General features: G+C 37.6%; 3 protein-coding genes across 4 annotated transcripts; 1 reads left to right on the top strand and 2 right to left on the bottom strand.

The window, feature by feature from the left end:
• Positions 1–4598, top strand: LOC105429218 (ATP-binding cassette sub-family G member 5). Its single transcript, XM_011642046.3, has 6 exons — positions 1–711; positions 1035–1295; positions 1599–2174; positions 2385–2607; positions 2859–3073; positions 3266–4598. Exons 2-6 carry the CDS (start codon positions 1100–1102, stop codon positions 3931–3933), a joined length of 1878 nt encoding a protein of 625 aa, XP_011640348.2. The 5' UTR covers positions 1–711; positions 1035–1099; the 3' UTR covers positions 3934–4598.
• SCOT (Succinyl-CoA:3-ketoacid CoA transferase) lies at positions 4133–7661 on the bottom strand. Its single transcript, XM_089078879.1, has 7 exons — positions 7254–7661; positions 6443–6823; positions 5938–6363; positions 5717–5825; positions 5387–5603; positions 4963–5174; positions 4133–4776 (listed from the first exon to the last, which is right to left on the bottom strand). The coding sequence occupies exons 1-7, from the start codon at positions 7332–7334 to the stop codon at positions 4595–4597; spliced, it is 1608 nt and encodes a 535-aa protein (XP_088935005.1). The 5' UTR covers positions 7335–7661; the 3' UTR covers positions 4133–4594.
• A 1103-nt stretch (positions 7662–8764) lies between these two features.
• kermit (PDZ domain-containing protein GIPC-like protein kermit) lies at positions 8765–19210 on the bottom strand. Of its 2 annotated transcripts, none has more exons than XM_011642047.3 (6): positions 18644–19210; positions 12643–13013; positions 11178–11274; positions 10702–11084; positions 10141–10222; positions 8765–9975 (listed from the first exon to the last, which is right to left on the bottom strand). In XM_011642047.3, exons 2-6 carry the CDS (start codon positions 13003–13005, stop codon positions 9818–9820), a joined length of 1083 nt encoding a protein of 360 aa, XP_011640349.2. In that variant the 5' UTR covers positions 13006–13013; positions 18644–19210; the 3' UTR covers positions 8765–9817. The 2 variants fall into 2 exon arrangements, with proteins under 2 accessions (XP_011640349.2, XP_011640350.2); XM_011642048.3 differs by lacking the exon at positions 18644–19210 and adding an exon at positions 16967–17127.
• Between the last annotated feature and the right edge of the window lie 145 nt (positions 19211–19355).

Here is a 19355-nt window from a genome sequence, read left to right as displayed (position 1 = left end):
TTCGCAAGACGCTACTGATTTATATTTCTTCTCTTAATGTAAAGAAAAGAGTCTCGATGGAACATGGCAAAAATGTTGAAGGGGAGGGTTGATTATTACAGGCTGGTCACAGGTGGATGATCGATGGAAGTGTCCACACACAAAAATGCGACGTATTTTTACGGTACTTTGCGATCAAGGCAGCGTCGAGCGCTCGCACGGCGAGTTGAAAACGCGTGCGCCACGCTGCTTACGCCGATGGTCTCGCTCGGGGTCGGTCCCCCTCCCGATCGCGGGCCCGCGTCGGAGAAGACATTCACCTCGAGGAGAGCCAACTCCCAGCCAGTCAGCTAGCCAGCCAGCCAGATATCGTTACCCGCGGCTATACGTTTCTCGCCTCGTCCCAGCCTCGCTCGAGCGAGTCACTTTTATGCGCTGGTCAGTGCGCGTTGCGATCCGCGCCGTGGTAACGGGCTCTCAGCGTTGGTGCATCGTCGACCACCGTCCGGATTACCATTTTGCAAAGGTGTGCTTTCCTCGTCGAGGATCGAGGCGAGAGTGCGGAGAGTCTCTTTGTTAAGGTCCACGCGCTCTCCTCGCGCGGTGTCCTCCAAGTCCGGACACGGTCAAGTGCGCGACGAACGGGAGACTCTAATGACAGTTCTGGTGCCTTGGTGTCTTCCACATGTTCTCTCGGACATTATCTATCATCGTTAAGAGCCTGTGAAAAAAGTTCGTATATTTCCCACCTCTAATATTACTTGTATTTCTGATATTTAATCCGAACCTAATTTAATTATTTTTCAAGATCTTAAAAAATTTCTAACATTTAATCACCCATTTCTAACATTTAATCCCAATCCGATTTTCCGAGATTTTGAAAAATTTCTAGGCGGGTAATTTTTTTTATAACCAATTCGGAATATAATAATTTTTATCCGTAGCTTTTGACATTAAATAATACACAAAGTTATATAAAATGCAAAATAAACTGTAATAAATAATAATAATAGTGTATTTTAAAAGAAGTAACTTTAGAATCTTCATCTCTATAGAGTTTCTCAAAGGCTTAATTGGGGAATGTAATTGTGGGTATCGAAACGTAATACCGAGCCTCAAGATGATTCCGTCCGATTGCGTTCTCGACATATCCAACGTGTTTCACTCCACCTCCGTGGTGATTGAAGGGACCTGCCTCAACAAATCCGAGCCTACCGCAGTGCTAAGAGATGTATCAGCCCGCGTTCACGGTGGAGAGGTCTTGGCTATTCTAGGATCAAAGGGCTCCGGCAAACGAGCGCTCCTCGATGTTATCGGTGAATAATTCCAGCCGTTTTTCTTATCGTTGCATTGTAGCGTTTCGCAGAATTGCAGAAAAATTGTAGGGAGCACAAATCGTAATCAATCTTTTAGAATTTAATTAAACATATTTCTGCACACATTTTTATAAAACTTTTTTATTTAAATATTTTATAAAAATATCCCCTTATTATATTTTTTATAACGACAAAAAATTAAATCTTATCAAAGAAGGAAATAAAAAATACAGGGAGAATGGACAATAATATTTCAGAAACAGCATTTTAATTAAAGTAACTTCAGCTTGAATTTTCTTTCAGCCGGTAGAGCGGAGGGCGAGACGAGGGGGCGAGTCACCCTGAATGGTAACCTCTTAACACCGGAACTGTTCCGTCGTCACGGCGGCTACGTGGCTCACAGGTGTCACCTGCTCCCGAGTCTGACGGTCCGCCAGACTCTGGTGTACGCTACATGGCTCGCCAATCTGAACAATCGCGAGGCCCGAGTGCGACAGACCCTCGCCGATCTGGCGCTCTCGCAAGTCGCCAATCGATCGGTGAACGATCTCACCAGGCCGGAATATCGGCGACTGATGCTTGGGGTGCAGCTCGCCAAGGATCCAACTCTGCTGCTGCTGGACGAGCCGACCTGGGACACCGACCCCCTCAACACGTATCTCATCGTCTCGATGCTGTGGTCCTACGCCACCAGACGTGGCTCCATCGTCGTCCTCACCATGGAAACACCTAGATCCGACGTTCTGCCCTTCGTCAGTCGTGTGACGTTGCTGTGTTTGGGCGCGGTGGTTTATTCGGGACCAACCAGAAGCATGCTGGATTACTTCACCTACATCGGCTTTCCCTGTCCGGAACTGGAGAACCCTTTAATGTATTACCGTAAGTATTGCATAGAATAAATATTATCACATGGACGTCTACCCGTTTAAAAAAATTATTATTACTTTAGCAGCCTTTGCCATCTTCCGCGCAAGACCTTAAAATCACTTTAAAAAAAATTAACTCGCTTAAATGAAGACAAAGACATTTTTAAATACAAAAAAGACGTGATTAGCGAATCAGTATATTAGAGTTCGCTGTTTTTTTCAGTGTGCTTGTCGACCGTTGATCGTCGATCCAGAGATCGCTTCTTGGAGTCCAATCAACAGATATCGGTCTTAGTCGAGAAATTTAAGGTGGACGGAGTGCTTTATATGAAGGAAGGCCCGCAAGTGCCGCATAATATGAAAGATACTGCTCTCGGCATTATGCACAAAGGTCTAGGACGCGGAATCAAGCCTGGATGTTTCTCGACTCTTTTGGCACTGTATTTGTGAGTCTTTCGAATCACGATTGCAGTTTGACGTTAGTTGAATGAAATAAAGTAACAAATGCAAAGTTAATTTTTTCTTAGAAAAAATTTTGCTGACTTAATTATTGTAATCGTTGTAAACTTTTTAACATTCTTTTGCATTACATATATCTCTTAAAATAAAGCTACTTTTGTAGAATTTACAATGAAATTAAGATCGGCAGATTTAAAATATTTTATTAATCAAATTGCAATTGTGTTGTTGTACTTAGACGAAGTATGGCGACTACGTTCTCGTTTAACAAGATTGGCCTAGGACATTTTGCCGCTCGCCTGCTGTTACTGCCATTCGTGGTTGCTTTAATGAGCATACTATACTCACACTCAAGTCCCGTACAATCGAGAATTTTTTTACAAACCGGTGGCCTGATTTTCAACGTCTTAACTTTGTTTTACGTAGCTGGAATAGCTGCAACATCACTCTTGTGTAAGCCTAAGATTAAGAATAAACAAGAGATCCTTTTCTAGTATCATGAATTTCTAATCCATCCAAGGATATTCAAAAAATATTTAAAACTTTCTAAATTCTGCCTTATTTGTATCGCTATTCAAAATATATTAAAGTACATTTCTTTCCGATTTATGTCCAGCATTTTATTATATAAGACCTTGTATATAGTTCCAGGTTTCCGCGCAAGGTATTATCAAGAGAAGCGAGAGGGTCTCTATGGTGGCGCAATGTTTCTAACTGCGTATACTATGCTGAGTCTCCCGCTGAGCTTCATGTCGACACTGATAACAATCGGAATCCTGATTCCCATTTTGGAGCTGGATCTCACCTCATGGGCGTACGCTTCCGGTATCCTGTGGTCCAGTTATGTTGCGGCTGAGCAAGTAACAGTAGCTGTGCTGATGGTGATTGGTAAACCTATAACCGGTGCCATCACAGTACTGTACATGACTCTGTTGTCCCTGGTGATCGCTTCGGGAGCGATTCGTAGCCTGAAGAATCTACCTTATTGGCTGGCAATGGTGTCGACCGCGCTGCCGACCAGATACGCATCTCTAGCGCTAAATCAACTGGTCATCGATACTCCTTTGCTATCTAATCTGCCCTACAATGAGAGTTTCACTTGTCCAGGCATACCTGAGCTTTGCAGGTATCCCGATGGCAAGACGTATCTGATAGAACGCTTCACTAGAGAAGGCGAGAATATCTCTGAAGTGTTGAATGTAGACTTGAATCTGCTGATCTCTCTAGCATTTGCCGTCGGTCTCATCATATTAAACAGTGTCTTATATCTATTACCGCTACCCGCCAAAGTAAAGGCAAAATTCAGAGAATAATGGATTGTGAATGCTTGTTTGCATTTGATGTGATCGTCTTATTTAATGTCTCACATCGCACTAAAATTCGGATACTCGAATTTAGCGTTAAATAGTATACGTATCGCATTATACTTATCACTTGATTTAAATTCTAAATGTATATAAAATTGTAAATAACATAGAATTAGAATAATGATCAAAGAAAAAAAAACACATATCAAAAATATTAAAAATTTGTATTTTATAAGATATGTTACAAAATTATCTTATTTATATGATGCTAATCAGTGTATGTAACGTAATTTTACTTGACCGTAAACGCAATACATAAATCGTTTTGATATTTTACAAAAAATAGAAATCTATATATATTAAAAAATGTATTAACTGTTGTGTATATTATGCAATTAACATAGATGCTTAATCAAATTCATTTATCTAATCATTTAAATGTTACAATATATTACACGAGAAGTATAGATAAATCTATAGAAAACAAACACATCAACAGAGACTTAACAAGCGACTCTAGTTTTTCGTTTTAAATTAAATTGCACAGAATTTTCTGTATTAGGAATTATGTATATATAGTTTGTAAAAGATATTAAAAACTTACTTTCAGGCATGATATTGAATTATCACGCGTTTAAAATTTGTAAAATACATTACAATTTACAATTCAATCGACTTCGACTTGACCCATCTCCTTAAGATCATCAGCCACACTAAATTCACAACCTGTCGAACTGATGATGTCGCTAATATCGACATTATGTGCAATCTCAATAAGCTTCAGTCCTTCTCCTTTCATCACTTCAAATACTCCGAGATCTGTGATAATTAAATCTACACATTGTTGTCCTATAAAAAAGCATTATGAAAAAGAAATTATTACATATAGTAATTAGAAATAATATCTAGAAATATTACAAAATTATTAAATCATGTCTTCAACCAGTATTAAATAACGAAATATATCAAAATATAATAAGCAAAATCAAGAAAAATATTGAAAAATATTGTAATTAAAGTTTTGTGAATCTTTACCTGTAACAGGCAAAGTACAATTCTTTACAATTTTTGGGCTTCCGTCTCGGGCTGTATGTTCCATGGTCACTACTACTTTTGTGGTCGCTGCAGAAACAAGATCCATGGCACCTCCCATACCTTTTACCATCGTACCGGGTATCATCCAGTTAGCCAAATCACCATTTTCTGACACTTGCATACCTCCAAGAATAGTCAGATCAATATGACCTCTGATAAATATATAATTATTAAATCCATTTTCTCTTGGACATTCAAAGATATTATTTATATTATCAAATACAATCAATCATAATCAATAATCATCCATGTAAGAAAATAAAAATTAATGTATCAATTTTAAAATATTTGACAATGTGTATTCTAATATTTATGATAGACGAAAAAGTATTGACTTTAAGATAATTTGTAAATAATCATATACCCTCTAATCATGCCGAAACTCTCATCACTACTAAAGAAAGCAGCGCCGGGCAAAACTGTTACGGTTTCTTTTCCAGCGTTAATAAGATCGGCATCGACATCAGCTTCATCTGGAACAGGACCCAGTCCAAGGATACCGTTCTCTGATTGCAACGTCACTTTCACACCTTTCGGAATGTAATTACTAGCTAACATGGGCATACCAATTCCCAAGTTCGCTGCAAAAGTTTTGATTATTTATTAAGTATTGATAAAAGCACTTATTTTTTTTAAATTGCTATATCTAATCTATTTCTAATCTAGATTCGTTCCTTGTCCTTTTTTTACCTACCATACATTCCATCCTTAAATTCGAGAGCGGCACGCCTGATAATCATTTCCCTCGCTTTCGTAGCCGGTGTCACTTTTTTAGGCTTCATAGTTTGCTTCGTCGAACGTTTCTACAAAATGAGAAAGAAATAATACTCATGAGGCATTTGCATAATTGAATATGCATAACGACGAATGCAATGAATATTGATGTGATAAATATTGAAAGTAAAGACAACCAACCTCGATTCGTTTTTCGTAAGATGGACCCTTCACAATCCTGTCCACGAAAATGCCAGGCAAATGAATGTGATCGGGATTCAACTCGCCGAGTTCTACAATTTCCTCCACTTCGACGATCGCCACCTTGGCCGCTTTGCACATCACAGGATTGAAATTCCTCGCTGACTTTCGGAAGATCAGATTGCCGGCGGTATCGGCCTTCCACGCCTTCACGAGTGCAAAGTCACCAGTGATGGCTGTCTCCAAAACGTAGTTTCGCCCATCAAATTGATTCACATCTCTCGGCTCACCCGATATCTCGGCGTTGCCATTCTTGTCGTATTTCACAATGACATTGCCCTCTTGCACAATGGTGCCGAAAGCCGTGGGGGTGTAGAAAGCTGGAATACCGGCACCACCTGCTCTCACACGTTCTGCTAAAGTACCCTAAATGAGCCATCGATTAACTTGCGAAAATTTATGAGATTTATCTATTTGCGCATTATTTTCATTATTAAATTGTTACCTGTGGTGTTAGCTCGACCTCTAATTGGCCACTGAGATACTGCCTCTCGAACTCAGGATTTTCACCTACATATGATGCGATCATTCTTTTAATTCTATGCTCCTTCAACAATATACCCAGTCCAAAGTCCTCCACTCCAGCATTATTAGAAACTACTATCAAATCTTTAGAACCCTTTTTTAATACAGCTGCTATTAAATTCTCCGGGATACCACAGAGACCGAATCCACCGACCAAAAGTTTGGCACCATTGTGTACATCAGATACAGCTTCCTCTATGCTTTTGAATACTTTACCATCTCCTATTGGAGTTTTTAACTTCTCATCTTCTTCTTTCACTTCTGGGATATTTGCTTTGATGGAGAAATTAACAGTGCATACCTATTAAATTAAGTTTAAATTAGATCAGCCTTGGAAATATTTTAATATTTTAATTTAAAGATAATATATTTTAACATATATTATCTTTAAATTAAAGTACATTATTTAGTTACCAAAAAAATATAATATAAAAAATATGTTCAAAAATCCAAGATCTATAAAGTATATCAAAATAATATATTACAAAAATTAAAATTTCCTAAAACAAATATTTATATCCTAAAAATGATGTAAGTACATTAAGATAAAAAAAAATAAGAGAGAATTAAGATAATTTTATTTATTATTTCTTTTTTGATTGAAAAGAAGATTTAGAGTGCCTTTAACCCCTCCCTTGAATCTTATCACACACATGCCAAGATAATTTCTTCCAACATAGATTATATATATTTGATGATAACGCAATAATAATCACACGTTGTTTACGTACCCGAGCTATTTTGATGGAGCTGAGGGGCCCGCCATTCGAACGCAGGAATACACCGCTGATTCCTTTCAATACAAATGCCATAATCACCAATATACTAAATGTACAAGTGTTCAACAAAATTTATGCAGGTCTGTCGGCATCGGAGGTTAAACGCTAAACACTTAATGCTGGCTATTCCAATATTATTTTATATTAATTTTTATATTAATTCTTCCTAGAATAATTTATCTGTTTCGCCTGTGTACTTTTGATTTTCGCAGCAATGTTTGATATTCTATAACGAAATGCGTTTGTTTCGTGAAAATTTCGTGAAAATTACGTTGTCAAACCTAACCCCACATCGAGCGCTCACATACGGCAGCGCGGATGGTGACTGGACGGAACGAAGCCGCGACGTTTTATTTCAATTCGGAATATTCCCGAGCTGCATGGTCAGGAACGTATTTGTTGGCTATACATCGCCAACAAAAAATTGTTGAAATTTGAAAAGAACAACGGTAAAATTTATTAAATTTAAACACACACACACACACACACACACACACACACACACACACACACATAATATATAAATTTAAATTTATAAATATATACATATATGTATATATGTACAAAGGCAAATACATAACACTATATATATATATATATTGTATTATATATTTGCTTAGTGAATTCTTGGCACTTCTGAGCACTTTTAAACGAGTCTTTCGCACTGAATTGTCTTAAGGTGAAACTATGTCACCATAAAATATGACTCCATCGAAATAAAACGTGTTTACGCTGTTATATAACAAGGACGTCAGCTTTCGCGATCATAAAAAAATTAGATACCGATTTAAATAAGGAATGATCAATGGCGCAATTAATAAATATGTATATCTTCGGTTTTTTAAATTGTATCTCTTAATACAAGATTTCCGTGCAACTTCTTAATTTTACATGCAACTATGATAAGCACACTAAAAAAGAGCAAATTAATTGCATGAATACACTTAAGAAAATGTCAATCTTCACAGCACAAAGATAATAAAAAAAAAAAAAAACAAAAGTTTATATTAATATATTTTTATATTAATATCTCTATGATATCTATGATCCTATATTTTAATAAATCTAAAAGGTCTATTTTTTATAACTGAACTAGTATATACACTTGCTGTATTTAAAATAAAATAGACATACGTTTGACGAAAGCGAAAACAATTTTTTAAAAAGTACGCTCTAATATAGAATAAAAAAACAGGTAAATTTGTACGTTGGAAAAATGGAAATTTGTATGTTGATTTGCAACGTGAAGAATTTAAATAATATCAGCTTGTCAGTATTACGTATTATATCCGAAGATAATGTTCCAACAGAAGACTGATTTCTCCAATACCTCATCGTTATCTCTGCCAGATAGCGAATGCTAACTGAAATGGCAATATTGCTATATTCTAAAAATAGCGATATGAGAATACTCGATTTTTATTTTATATTTGATGTATAGAATCAGTAAAAGAAATCAGGCGTTTGTTACAAAGACTTTATTTCTCTGGAACTAAGTATATATATATAATAGTTGCTCGCATAGTTATTATCCATCATAAATTTACATATATATTAAAATATATTAATTTATCATCTCTCTCTTATCATTAGCGTAACAAAATATTTTTCTCTTAGAACATTTAAAAATTGTATCACGAAGATATATCGAGAATAACTTAGTGATATCTTCAGAATATTTTACGTCCGATGACGTCTTTATTGCTTTAAGATGTTCTTAAGACACATGTTTTAGACATGCGTGTTCTCTAGTTTTCTGATTACAAATGATTACTCGCTCGTATTAAAATATCATCGATATTGATATCAATGCAATGACGTCAAATTGACCAGTCGACATGTTTATGTTATGTTATCATTCGAATAATTCATACTAATCAATACTAATATTAGACATTGTTTTCTGCATTTGCTAGTCGATATCTGTTCGAATCGTTTTGCAATTATAAAAAGAAATCAAAATCAATATTCTAATTACATAAAAAAAGAGAAAGAAATTTTCATTAATATCTTTATTATAATTTTTTTAACGATACTTGATACTTTATAATTTGAAAATTTTGCTACTACAACGTAAAACATTTCAATATTAATTTTCAAAATAAAAAGGTTTCTATCTTTTTTTAAAATTAAATTATTCTTTTCTTTTCCCATTTAAATTTGCGCTCTTGTTCTATGACACAATATACAATACGATACGGAGTATTACAGATTTCAGCCTACACTTAAAACCAAATAGGATTTTGCCGCATTTGAGAATTTGAGAAACGTTCACAAATCAAACAATCTTTTTTCGAAAAGTAAGAAAATTAAGAAAAAAAATCACATTTGGCGTTAAAAGCGCCTCTGTGAGGCCTCTGGATTATAACACGGCCACTGGATCGTAACGCGAGAAAGAACAAACGTTGTTTTTTCTGTGGAGAAAGCGATCATTATCTGCTCGAAAATAGCTTCGTCTGATTATTCCAATATTCGACGTTTTTTTTCTTCGATGTTCGCAATCCCCGATCCTCGCGTCATCGATGCCGGCCTGCTCTGGCATCGGTCACGGCGCCCCATAATTCGATCACAAAGTCGTCGGTGAAGCCGAAGTCTTCCAAGTCGGAGTTGTCGATCGCCTCGGCGAAGTCTATACTGTTGCACTTGCCCTCGGCAAGTTCCCAGATTTGCGTGGCTGTACAACAAACCAGATGCAATCGAATATCATCAATATTTTTGGTAAAATAAAGAATAAAAATTATGGCAGAAACAGAGAGAGCGCAAGTCTTGAAAATAATTCATCTTATTCAACACTCATTTTTTTTTATCATACACAGATGATTAAACTTATATAACTTACCTAATTCCGTATCAGAGATACCCATAAAACTCTCCAAGATAGTGTTGATCTTTTCGACGCCAATCGCAGCAGCATCGTCAATCTGAATAAACATTTATTTTACATTCTTAAAAATGCGCGTATATATATATATATATATATATGTGTGTGTGTGTGTGTGTGTGTGTGTGTGTGTGTTTTGTGTGTATTGTGTGTGTGTCATTAAAAAATATTTAGATGTCTCTGTGATTCTCAATAGAGAAATCTAACATATTTTCAATTTCGATAACTTTTCGCTACTATTATACAGTTAATACATCCTTCATTATCTTAATGATTGCTTCTTCTGTTACTTTGCTGTTTACGGAGAGAAAATGCATCAACGTGAATCTAATTAATTCAAACGTCTCATAACAGAGAAAGCCAACACAATCCCAGCGTACAATCCCATTTGGCTCTCACTTCTTGGAGATTGATATTATCAGAAAAAACATCATTACCGATAATACTGTTTGTCCGCCTTACGAGTTTACCACTCGATCGTAATTCCGTCGTAATTTCCATCTCACCGCTTTTACGCACCTGCTCTACGATCTGCGCGCTACCGTCAGCCTTGAATCTCAGGGTCTCCTTGCCGGATCCGTAACCGATCTTCTTTCCCTTCTTAGGGTCACCACGAGGCCCGATGCTGCCGAAACCGTTCTTCTGCGGCTCTACCAACCTCAGAGTGAACGTCGAACCCTTCGGTATATCCTTCAGCATCCTCGCCACCTCGAAGTGCCGCCGGCCCACGAGGCTGGTCGAGTTGATTCTCTCGATGTGATCGCCCACCTCGATCACTTTTATCCTATCGATCACGGAACCCTCCTTGATACGTTTTATGAAAGCGTAACCGGCGCCGTTATCGGTGATCGTCAAGCCCAACGCGTCGTCCGTTTTCACCAGCTCGATTTCCTTCGGCCGACCTGCACCGAAAAAATGCATTAACTTCTTTCTCTTCGTTTTATGCGACTTGTTTATTTTTTAATTATACAAACGAAACTGTAATACGTAATGACCTTTCTTATGTGCGAATATGAAGTCGCCCATGCCGATTTGTCCACCCAACAGCTCCGTCATGTCCACTTTGTGTGTGTTGAGCGTGCAAAAAAGAATCTGAAACGTCAAACTCTCATTTAATCTTCAATATTGAGTAACTAATAATAATTTTTAACCAAATCTTACGAATTTCTCTGTTTAAGATTCTTTACATTAAATTAATTGTTTTTAAATATTATTCAAGACAGATTCTTCTAAGGTGACCAACTTTGATTATTTACTAATTCAAATCCTACGCGGAAAGAATAATTTTTACTGGCAAATTTAAAAATTTGATCAAATATAGATTCAATAATTTTGTTAGGCCATCGAATTATTATGTAGAACGCTTAAATATAATAATAATAATAATAATACTGCAAAAATATTAATCTTCTGGCAACGATTTGAACATCGTACATAATAATTTTGGCCCAATAAAATTATTTACAGGTCTGGCCAAATTTGCTAGAAAAAATGTTTCTTCCGTGTACAGCAGATCTATTTCCACTTGAATTCTGTTCAGATTTGTTTGATTTTCCTTTATTTTTCTTTACCCATCGTCGCGATGAAGCGACGATTTGTCTAGCTGAGAGAAGCTAGACCCTCCGTGCTTCAAGCGATCCATAACGAGTCCGACCTGGTTACATCGCGGCGGCCGCGTTTACACGACGAATTACACGTGGCTCTCTCTCTCTCTCCTCTTTCTCTCTCATCATTCACCGAGATATATATATCCGCCAGGTCGACGAGAGAGGCCACGGTCCGTGACCGGCGTTTCCTGCGTCCGGTGTCGTTTCTCTTTACGTGGGACGTCTCGCGCTGGAAACTGTTTCTGCTCTCCAAGCGGCTCCGTAGGTTCACCGTATCACACTCCACTGTCATCAATTTCGACGGCATTTTCTCATCTCACGGTTGCCGATTTCTCCAAAATGTAAAGAGGGACACAGACGTGTAATTTTGCCCGCATTTCGAACGCGACAGAAATATTCTTGCGAGTCACTGAGCATTTCGCGACACTCGAAGGAAAACGAGTCAGACGCCTGTTTAGTTTACTTCAGGGAAAGTAAAAGGATAAACTCGTGAAAATTGGAACACAAATTTCTGATATTAAAATGATAAAAAATTCTTATCTTTGATTTTTACTTTTCAAATTCAATATCTTTCTTTAATTCGTATTAAAGATACAATTTTCGAATTTTGTAATTTTTCATCTCAATTATTTTCTTTATAGGAGAATATTCTTATATTCTCTTTATAGAATATTCTTCAGAGAATAATAAAAATTAGTCAGAAAATGTTTGATAGAACAATATTACAATCCCAGAAAAAAATATTAAAATAAAAAGAATATAAATGGTCAAAAATGACCGGTTCATATGTTTCCATAATAATAATGTTAACAAATTTTTTTTTGCGGTATTTATCGTTGGTGTTCGTACTCACCTCCTCCGCGGGCAGATCGTAGCGCTCGGCGATCTTCTGATACAGCTCCCGGACATTACTGAAGTCCGATATCAATCCTGTGGGACTGCCGTGGGCCAGCTGACAGTGGAAGACCAATGATGACGGCTGCGGATCCCGATGTCTCGTCTGCTCGTGCTGAAGAGAAGGAGCGTTATTGCCCGGACGGCTACCGGTACCGTTATCGCTCGCGCCGCTGTCATGACCGTTGTCATTGCCGGCCTGATGATGATGATGATGATGATGCTGCTGCTGCTGCTGCTGCTGATGGTGATGGCTGTGATACTGCACGCCGTTCGCAGCTTTCTCCGTTACTGGCGTGGCCCGCGCCTTGAACAGCGGCATTCTCGATTCTGCGCGAACAAATTACAAAGGAAGACCCCGTTATGCACAATCCGGCGTGACGATACTCCTGGATTCTCATCGCGGGATAGAGGTTATCGAGAGGTACCAGCAGATTGATAACGGATATCATCTCGGATCCTCTCGACTCTTTTGTGCCTCTACTCCGAGGTGGAATCGACATTGACAGTGATTTATCATAGGAATTAAAGAATTCCCGCTTTTAAAGAATTGACAGTTTACGTGGTCTGCCTCCACGTGGAATTTTGTTTGGAATTATTACTGGATCGAGTAAATTTCTAAATAATATTTGTTCAAAATTATTCTAGTCTAGTGATAAATCAATTTTTCTAATATACAATCAATGATTAATAACAATTCTAATATGCGATGTACATGATTATTATCTTGATCGGTATGGGAAATCTAAAAAAAATCCCCGGCAACATCATCGAAGCTAGAAAGTTGCATTTTAAACGATCATTTTTATTTATATCGTCGACCGAATCATTACGTCGACCGAATGAAGAGCACAATGGGAGGAATTCCGGGTGGCTAAAAAAATTAAAAAATTAAGGTTCATCGCGCGCGATCGGATCGACAATCTACGAATGTGCATTCGATTCTCCGTGTGTTGGATAAGAAAAATGAGAACCACGGGAGGAACCACGATAATTGCAATCTTGCGATTTGCCGGCCGCGTAGGGAGAGATAAAAGCACGCATAGGCCACATGTTACGTCGCCGAGAGTATCTGTTACTCGGCGTTCGTTTCCCTCCAACACGCTTATCTCCAACTCTGAAATCGTAATCGAGCGCGTGCCTAGGTATACGAAACCGTCGGTCCTTCCCTCGAAAAAGGAAGCCTCGAACGTAAACAGTTTTTACGTAACGTCACTTTAGGCGAGCCTTCCTCGTCAGACGCCTCGTTAACGATTCGCGCCGCCAAGAGCGCAAATTGCGGCGGTCTCCTTTTATACGGTACTTAGTATTCGCCTGAATCATCCTCTTTCGACGGGAAATAATGTCGGCCGTCTCGCACACACCTCCGTCCTTTCGTACGTGGAAAGAATGGAATTCTGCTGAAATCAGTTCTACAAATCCGATCAGATCTACAGATCTGAAAATAATTTCGTCGGGCAGATCGTTATACACTCAAGTATAATAAAAATTTTCGATCAATCTAGCGATTTGAACGTCGTCCGAACGTAATTATTTAGTCCAACAGAATTATTTTCCAGATTTGTATCTGATCAAATTTTCTGGGAGCAAAGTCTGTTTCAAGAGACTTCGAGTTTTGTTCGTCAAAAGTGGCTTTTTTCGCAAATTTTTCATTTTTTGTTTAAGATAGGTTCATTAACTTGTTGTTTATTAAGAGTACGAAGTCGATGCAAATATGTATGTCGACATTCGATGGAACGTTTAAGGATTTTAATCCATGCATGATGTGACAGTGTTTTAAGTTACATCAAGTTCAGAACGCGCAATAAGAAGCGCAATCGTGGATCGAGATCTGAGATCTTGAGATCTAAATCGCGGGGTTCGCGAAGTCCCAGACGATAAAACGGATCAGATCCGACATTCGTCACGTCGAAACGACAGGACTCGTCGTTCTCCAATTCTACCTGCGTCGTTTAATTTATCAACCTGTAACATTTCATCGCGGGTACACGCACACCGATTTATCGCAAAGTCCACGCGACAACGTCCGGCGTCATTAGAAATACGCGATTTCATTAGAAACACATTGTTTTTGCTGATTACATAATAGGGAAAGAAGCACAGCGAGAAAATATGGCAAAACTGCCTGCAATATCGTTGTTTGCCTTAAATTTTAATATGATATGACGTAATCGTTATCTCAGACCTGACATGTCTCCTTTCAACTGCAAATAGCAACGCGAGTACGTCAAGAACTCAAACCGGTCCGATTTTGATTAGTCCAATAACTGTAAAAAATAAATTGCGCGTATTTCTAATAATGGCGCGTATGCAAGAATTATAACGAAGCAATTTGAAATCATTTGAAAAAAATCCAAAAGTTTTGAAATCAGATGTCACCGGATGTACTACGATCATTCCGCGTGCATTTAAAAAAAAAAAAAATACTTCAAGTTAGTAAGAAACAACGTAATAAAAAATAATTACGTCAAATGTTTGTTGTTACAAAGACAATTGACAAATAATCTAAGTATATTATATACTAAAGTTTCTTCGCTTATCAGAATGTATTTGTCATCCATCTGTATGAGTTAATATTCTAATTGTCAAAGTCGCAATGGGATATTTCGTCAGAAACTTTATCTCGTAATCCAATGGAACGGTATTAAAACCTGGAACGCGATAAGTCGCTTCTGCACAATGTGTTCGTAACAAAGAAAAAAAAAAACACGAACGTCCACAGGTGGATTCGGTTTACAGGTCGTTGGCGTCGCGTCGCAATCTCTGACTAAGCTATTGCGAATTTCGTAAACGTTATTCTCCTACAACAATGCAAATTGTCAACCGCGCGCAACATCGTCATTCCAATTGTCTCCGATTACGGTCAATCGTGGAACGGAAAAGGAGATCGTGCGGTGCCTCATAATTCGTCTCATTAAACCCGTCCGCTATTAATTGCCGGAATACACACAAGAAACGCAATAAAAAAGATTCGAAAAACGCTTACGACGCAACTAAATAGAAATGATAAATATATACGTTTTAACGTAAAATTTCTTTTCTCCCTTAAATTTTATTTCGTTCTAGTGATTAATTAAAAGTACGTGCAAAACCGACTTACACTCATTTATCCTTACTTCATACAGACACGAGTGTTGCAATTCAGTATTTTACCGTATCTCTTAATGTCTGACATTTATTCCATGGTGCGTGTTAACATGGAAACAACTCTCTCCTCGAGCTTGATTGTTCACAATCCCAACGTTCAATTGAGGTTTACTCGACGAATGCCGCTTATCGCGCCTTCAATTAATGGAAATTGATTTGAAACCTTTCTGGAAAGCCGGCATCGCGAATCGAGCGGCGAATAAAATTATGCAACGCGTTGTATTCCGGCCATTTGCGGCCGTTGTACGATCGCACGAGTGTCACGGCGGACAAACGAGATAAGGTAATTGGTTTCTCGCGCGCGCGCGCAAGGAAGCGTAATGCAGTGAAAGTGGCGGTGCCCCTTTTATCTTTCTTATCTGTTTTATTTTTTTATTTCTTTTTCTATTTTTTTCAATAACTCTCCTCGAGCGACACGCGACAGGAAGTCCGTCAGCAGTTCCCGGGACAATTAAAAAATATTAAATTATACAGGATGACATATACATTCTCATACTCATGTGAAGAAACAGTATATTTAGTATTAATGAATATATTTAGGTTCGATTTAAGCGTTTTATTTGTCAACTGATAACGAACATTTCGCGCGATTATTTTTCTTATTAGGTCATTTTTATTACTAGCTTGAAGCTTTCTTAAAATCTTGGCAATGCACATATCCGACATGGGTCTGATTTCAAATTTTGGGACAATTTTTGTACAACGAGTGTACACAGAAGAAAATTAGTCTTAAGTTCAAAACAAGCGTTCTCATTTGTAATCTTCTTGGAAAATTTTAGTCTCGATTGAATTTATACCGACGCAAGTATTACTTTTGCTCAACTCAAAATTAAAAATCTTCTATAGAGAAGATTATAATATTCTTATTCATACATAGAGAATATCTATACTCTATGCAGCAACGCAGCAAATTCGTTCCAAATCAAGACTGAATCTTTTTTTTTCAAAATTTTCTGATCGTATTCTCGCTCGCGATATGAGAATATCTGTCCTCGATTTAAGGCTAATTTTTTTCTGTTCTGTGTGCAAATACCGTGTCAAATACCGTAACGTTACGAGCGAATACGCGCCGGCGAGTACAAATAACACGCAACGCCCGTGCGGAACGCGCAACGCGAAGAGACCGGCCCTCTCACCTCTTCCTCGCCGCGATCAGCGCGCATCCGGTCGTATCCGTATCCACGTCCGTGCGGACGCGTTTTTCGCGACACAACGGGAGGCGCGAGGGCACTTTTCATTCAGCGAACACGTAGAGGAGCGATTACGCGGAAAGAGCGGAACAGCAGAAATCGGCCGCGAACGCCGCGTTCGTCGTCGCAACTGGCAGCCACCGGGATCTAAATACCCCCTTTCTTTCCATTCCGCCCGTTATCGTTTACCCGTTATCGCTTCGCTCGCCCGCTCGATCCTTATCGCGTCAGAGGCGCAAACGAGAAAGAGACTCGAATCGCGATCTCGGGCCGGTTAGATTGATCGATGATTGATATCTCGCGAAAAAACGCGTGTGACGAGGAACAAAAGTCTGATGGGAGCCTGTCTCGGAAAATTAGGAATTCAAATGGGGAAATCTTGAGTTGTTTAGCCTCTTCTTCGCGATGAGAAATAGAGAAAAGAATTTCGGATTCATTTTTATAATTAAAAATTAAGAAATAAGGTGGATTTAAAAAACCAAAGTCAGGACACATCGGACCTGTTGTTTCATAATTTTTTTATATCTTAATTTGCAGATGATGAAACTAGCTCTTGGATCCTTTAATTCTTTTTTCATCACATCGATTTTCGCAACGAAAATTCAAGGAAAATATTCAAGTTTTTTTTATAATTAAAAATCAAGAGGTAAGATTGTTTAAAAAATCAAAATTAAGACATATCGAGATATATTGCTTCATATAATTTCAATGATTTTTTAATCCTATTTTTTAGACGACGAGATTAGGCCTTGGATAATTAATTTCTTGTCCATTACACATCGATTTTCGCGATAAGAATTAGAAAAAGAAAATTTTATAATTCTTTTTTATAATTCAAAATAAAAAACAAACAATATTAATTTAATTTTTCATTGTAAATTATAATCATCATGTACAAAGTATCTTAGATATATTTACAATTCCTGTTAAAAACGAATGCTTCTTTTCGCATTCGTTACTGAGGGAATATTACCCGTGAAATATTACCGTGAAAACGCAGTAAAATAATCAGCGATTCTTTTCAAGTTGCTTCTCTGCAAAATTCCCATCATACATTCTTAGATAAATGCAGCGGAGTCATTTTTATATCACATTCCGACACATTAAACTTTACTATTAGAATTTAAAAAATGATACTCGATCACGGTCTGACAATTCGATCAGCTATAAACTCACTCGCTCGCTCACTGAATGAGTCACTTTTAGTCGAATCAGATTGCTTCGAAAAAAAAAAGAAATAATATTCCATTTAAAAAGCACAAAAGAAAACAAAATTAATAATAATTATTATAATAATAAAATAATAATAATAATAATAATAATTAAAACCAAAGCATTAAAACATAACGTAGGCTTCTATTCTCATTTTTTCGAAAAAGCAATATTCAAAAAATGCAGAATAGAAAAAAATAATTAATATAATCAAAACATAACTAAAATAAGTCTTTAGTTCCATTTTTTTGCAAAGAAAAATTCTCGAATCACGTTGCTCCTTAACGATCGGTCTATTCGAGGATAGTCGTTTAATCAATTTAGATTTAATCAATTCTCAAAGTAAAATTATTTATATAGAACGAGTGACATTACAACAATCTCGCGCAGACGTTACACCTGTGTATTTACCTTAAATTTCCTCTATTCACATATTTGTAGTGCTGGCGTTACGGACGTACGTCCAAAAGAAGAAAGGAAAGAAAAAAATATCACCGAGACCCCTCCCCCCCTCACCGAATTTGAACGGGCCCACTCTGTCTCGGGTCCTGTTAAAAATTCGTTTTAGTACTTTCGTACGCGAGAAACCATCATTGTACAGCGAGAGAAAATCGCGCGAGGCCGATTTCACGAGCTCGCGTGCCACCGTGAGCGGAAAGCAGCGGCGAGAGGACTGATCGTGCGGGGCCCCTTCTCGTACCGACCGACCCCTCTCGAGAGTGTGTGTGCCCGTCTGGTATCCATCGCTGCGTCATTAACAACGAGGTGCGAACAATCCGCAATCCGCCGCGAGCCCCTCTCTCGCGTAAAAAGAAAGAAATAAAAAGGCAATTCTCGAAAAGAAATATAAAAGTTTAATTAATAAATTAAAAAGAATAATAATTCTTCCTTGTTATCTTCATCAAACGATCATGAGAGCGAAGTTATTCGTTCGCTTCGATTCAGCATACAAGACACGTCCGTTTTGCTGTTTTTTTCTAGCGAGCTCCTCATAATTCGAATATGATAAAAGGCGAAAAATAATAAAAATTTTCTTGTATAAAACTAAATCGCAGCGTATTGTTACATAAAGTACATTTCCTCAAGTAAATTAATGTTAATTACGTTAATTAGTAAAGTAGAT

The sequence above is a fragment of the Pogonomyrmex barbatus genome, unplaced genomic scaffold (genome assembly GCF_055798465.1).
Source record: "Pogonomyrmex barbatus isolate J1 unplaced genomic scaffold, ASM5579846v1 scaffold3, whole genome shotgun sequence".
Taxonomy (NCBI): Eukaryota; Metazoa; Arthropoda; class Insecta; order Hymenoptera; family Formicidae; genus Pogonomyrmex; species Pogonomyrmex barbatus.
Note: the sequence above shows the minus strand (reverse complement) of the source record. Positions and strands in the feature narration are given on the sequence as shown.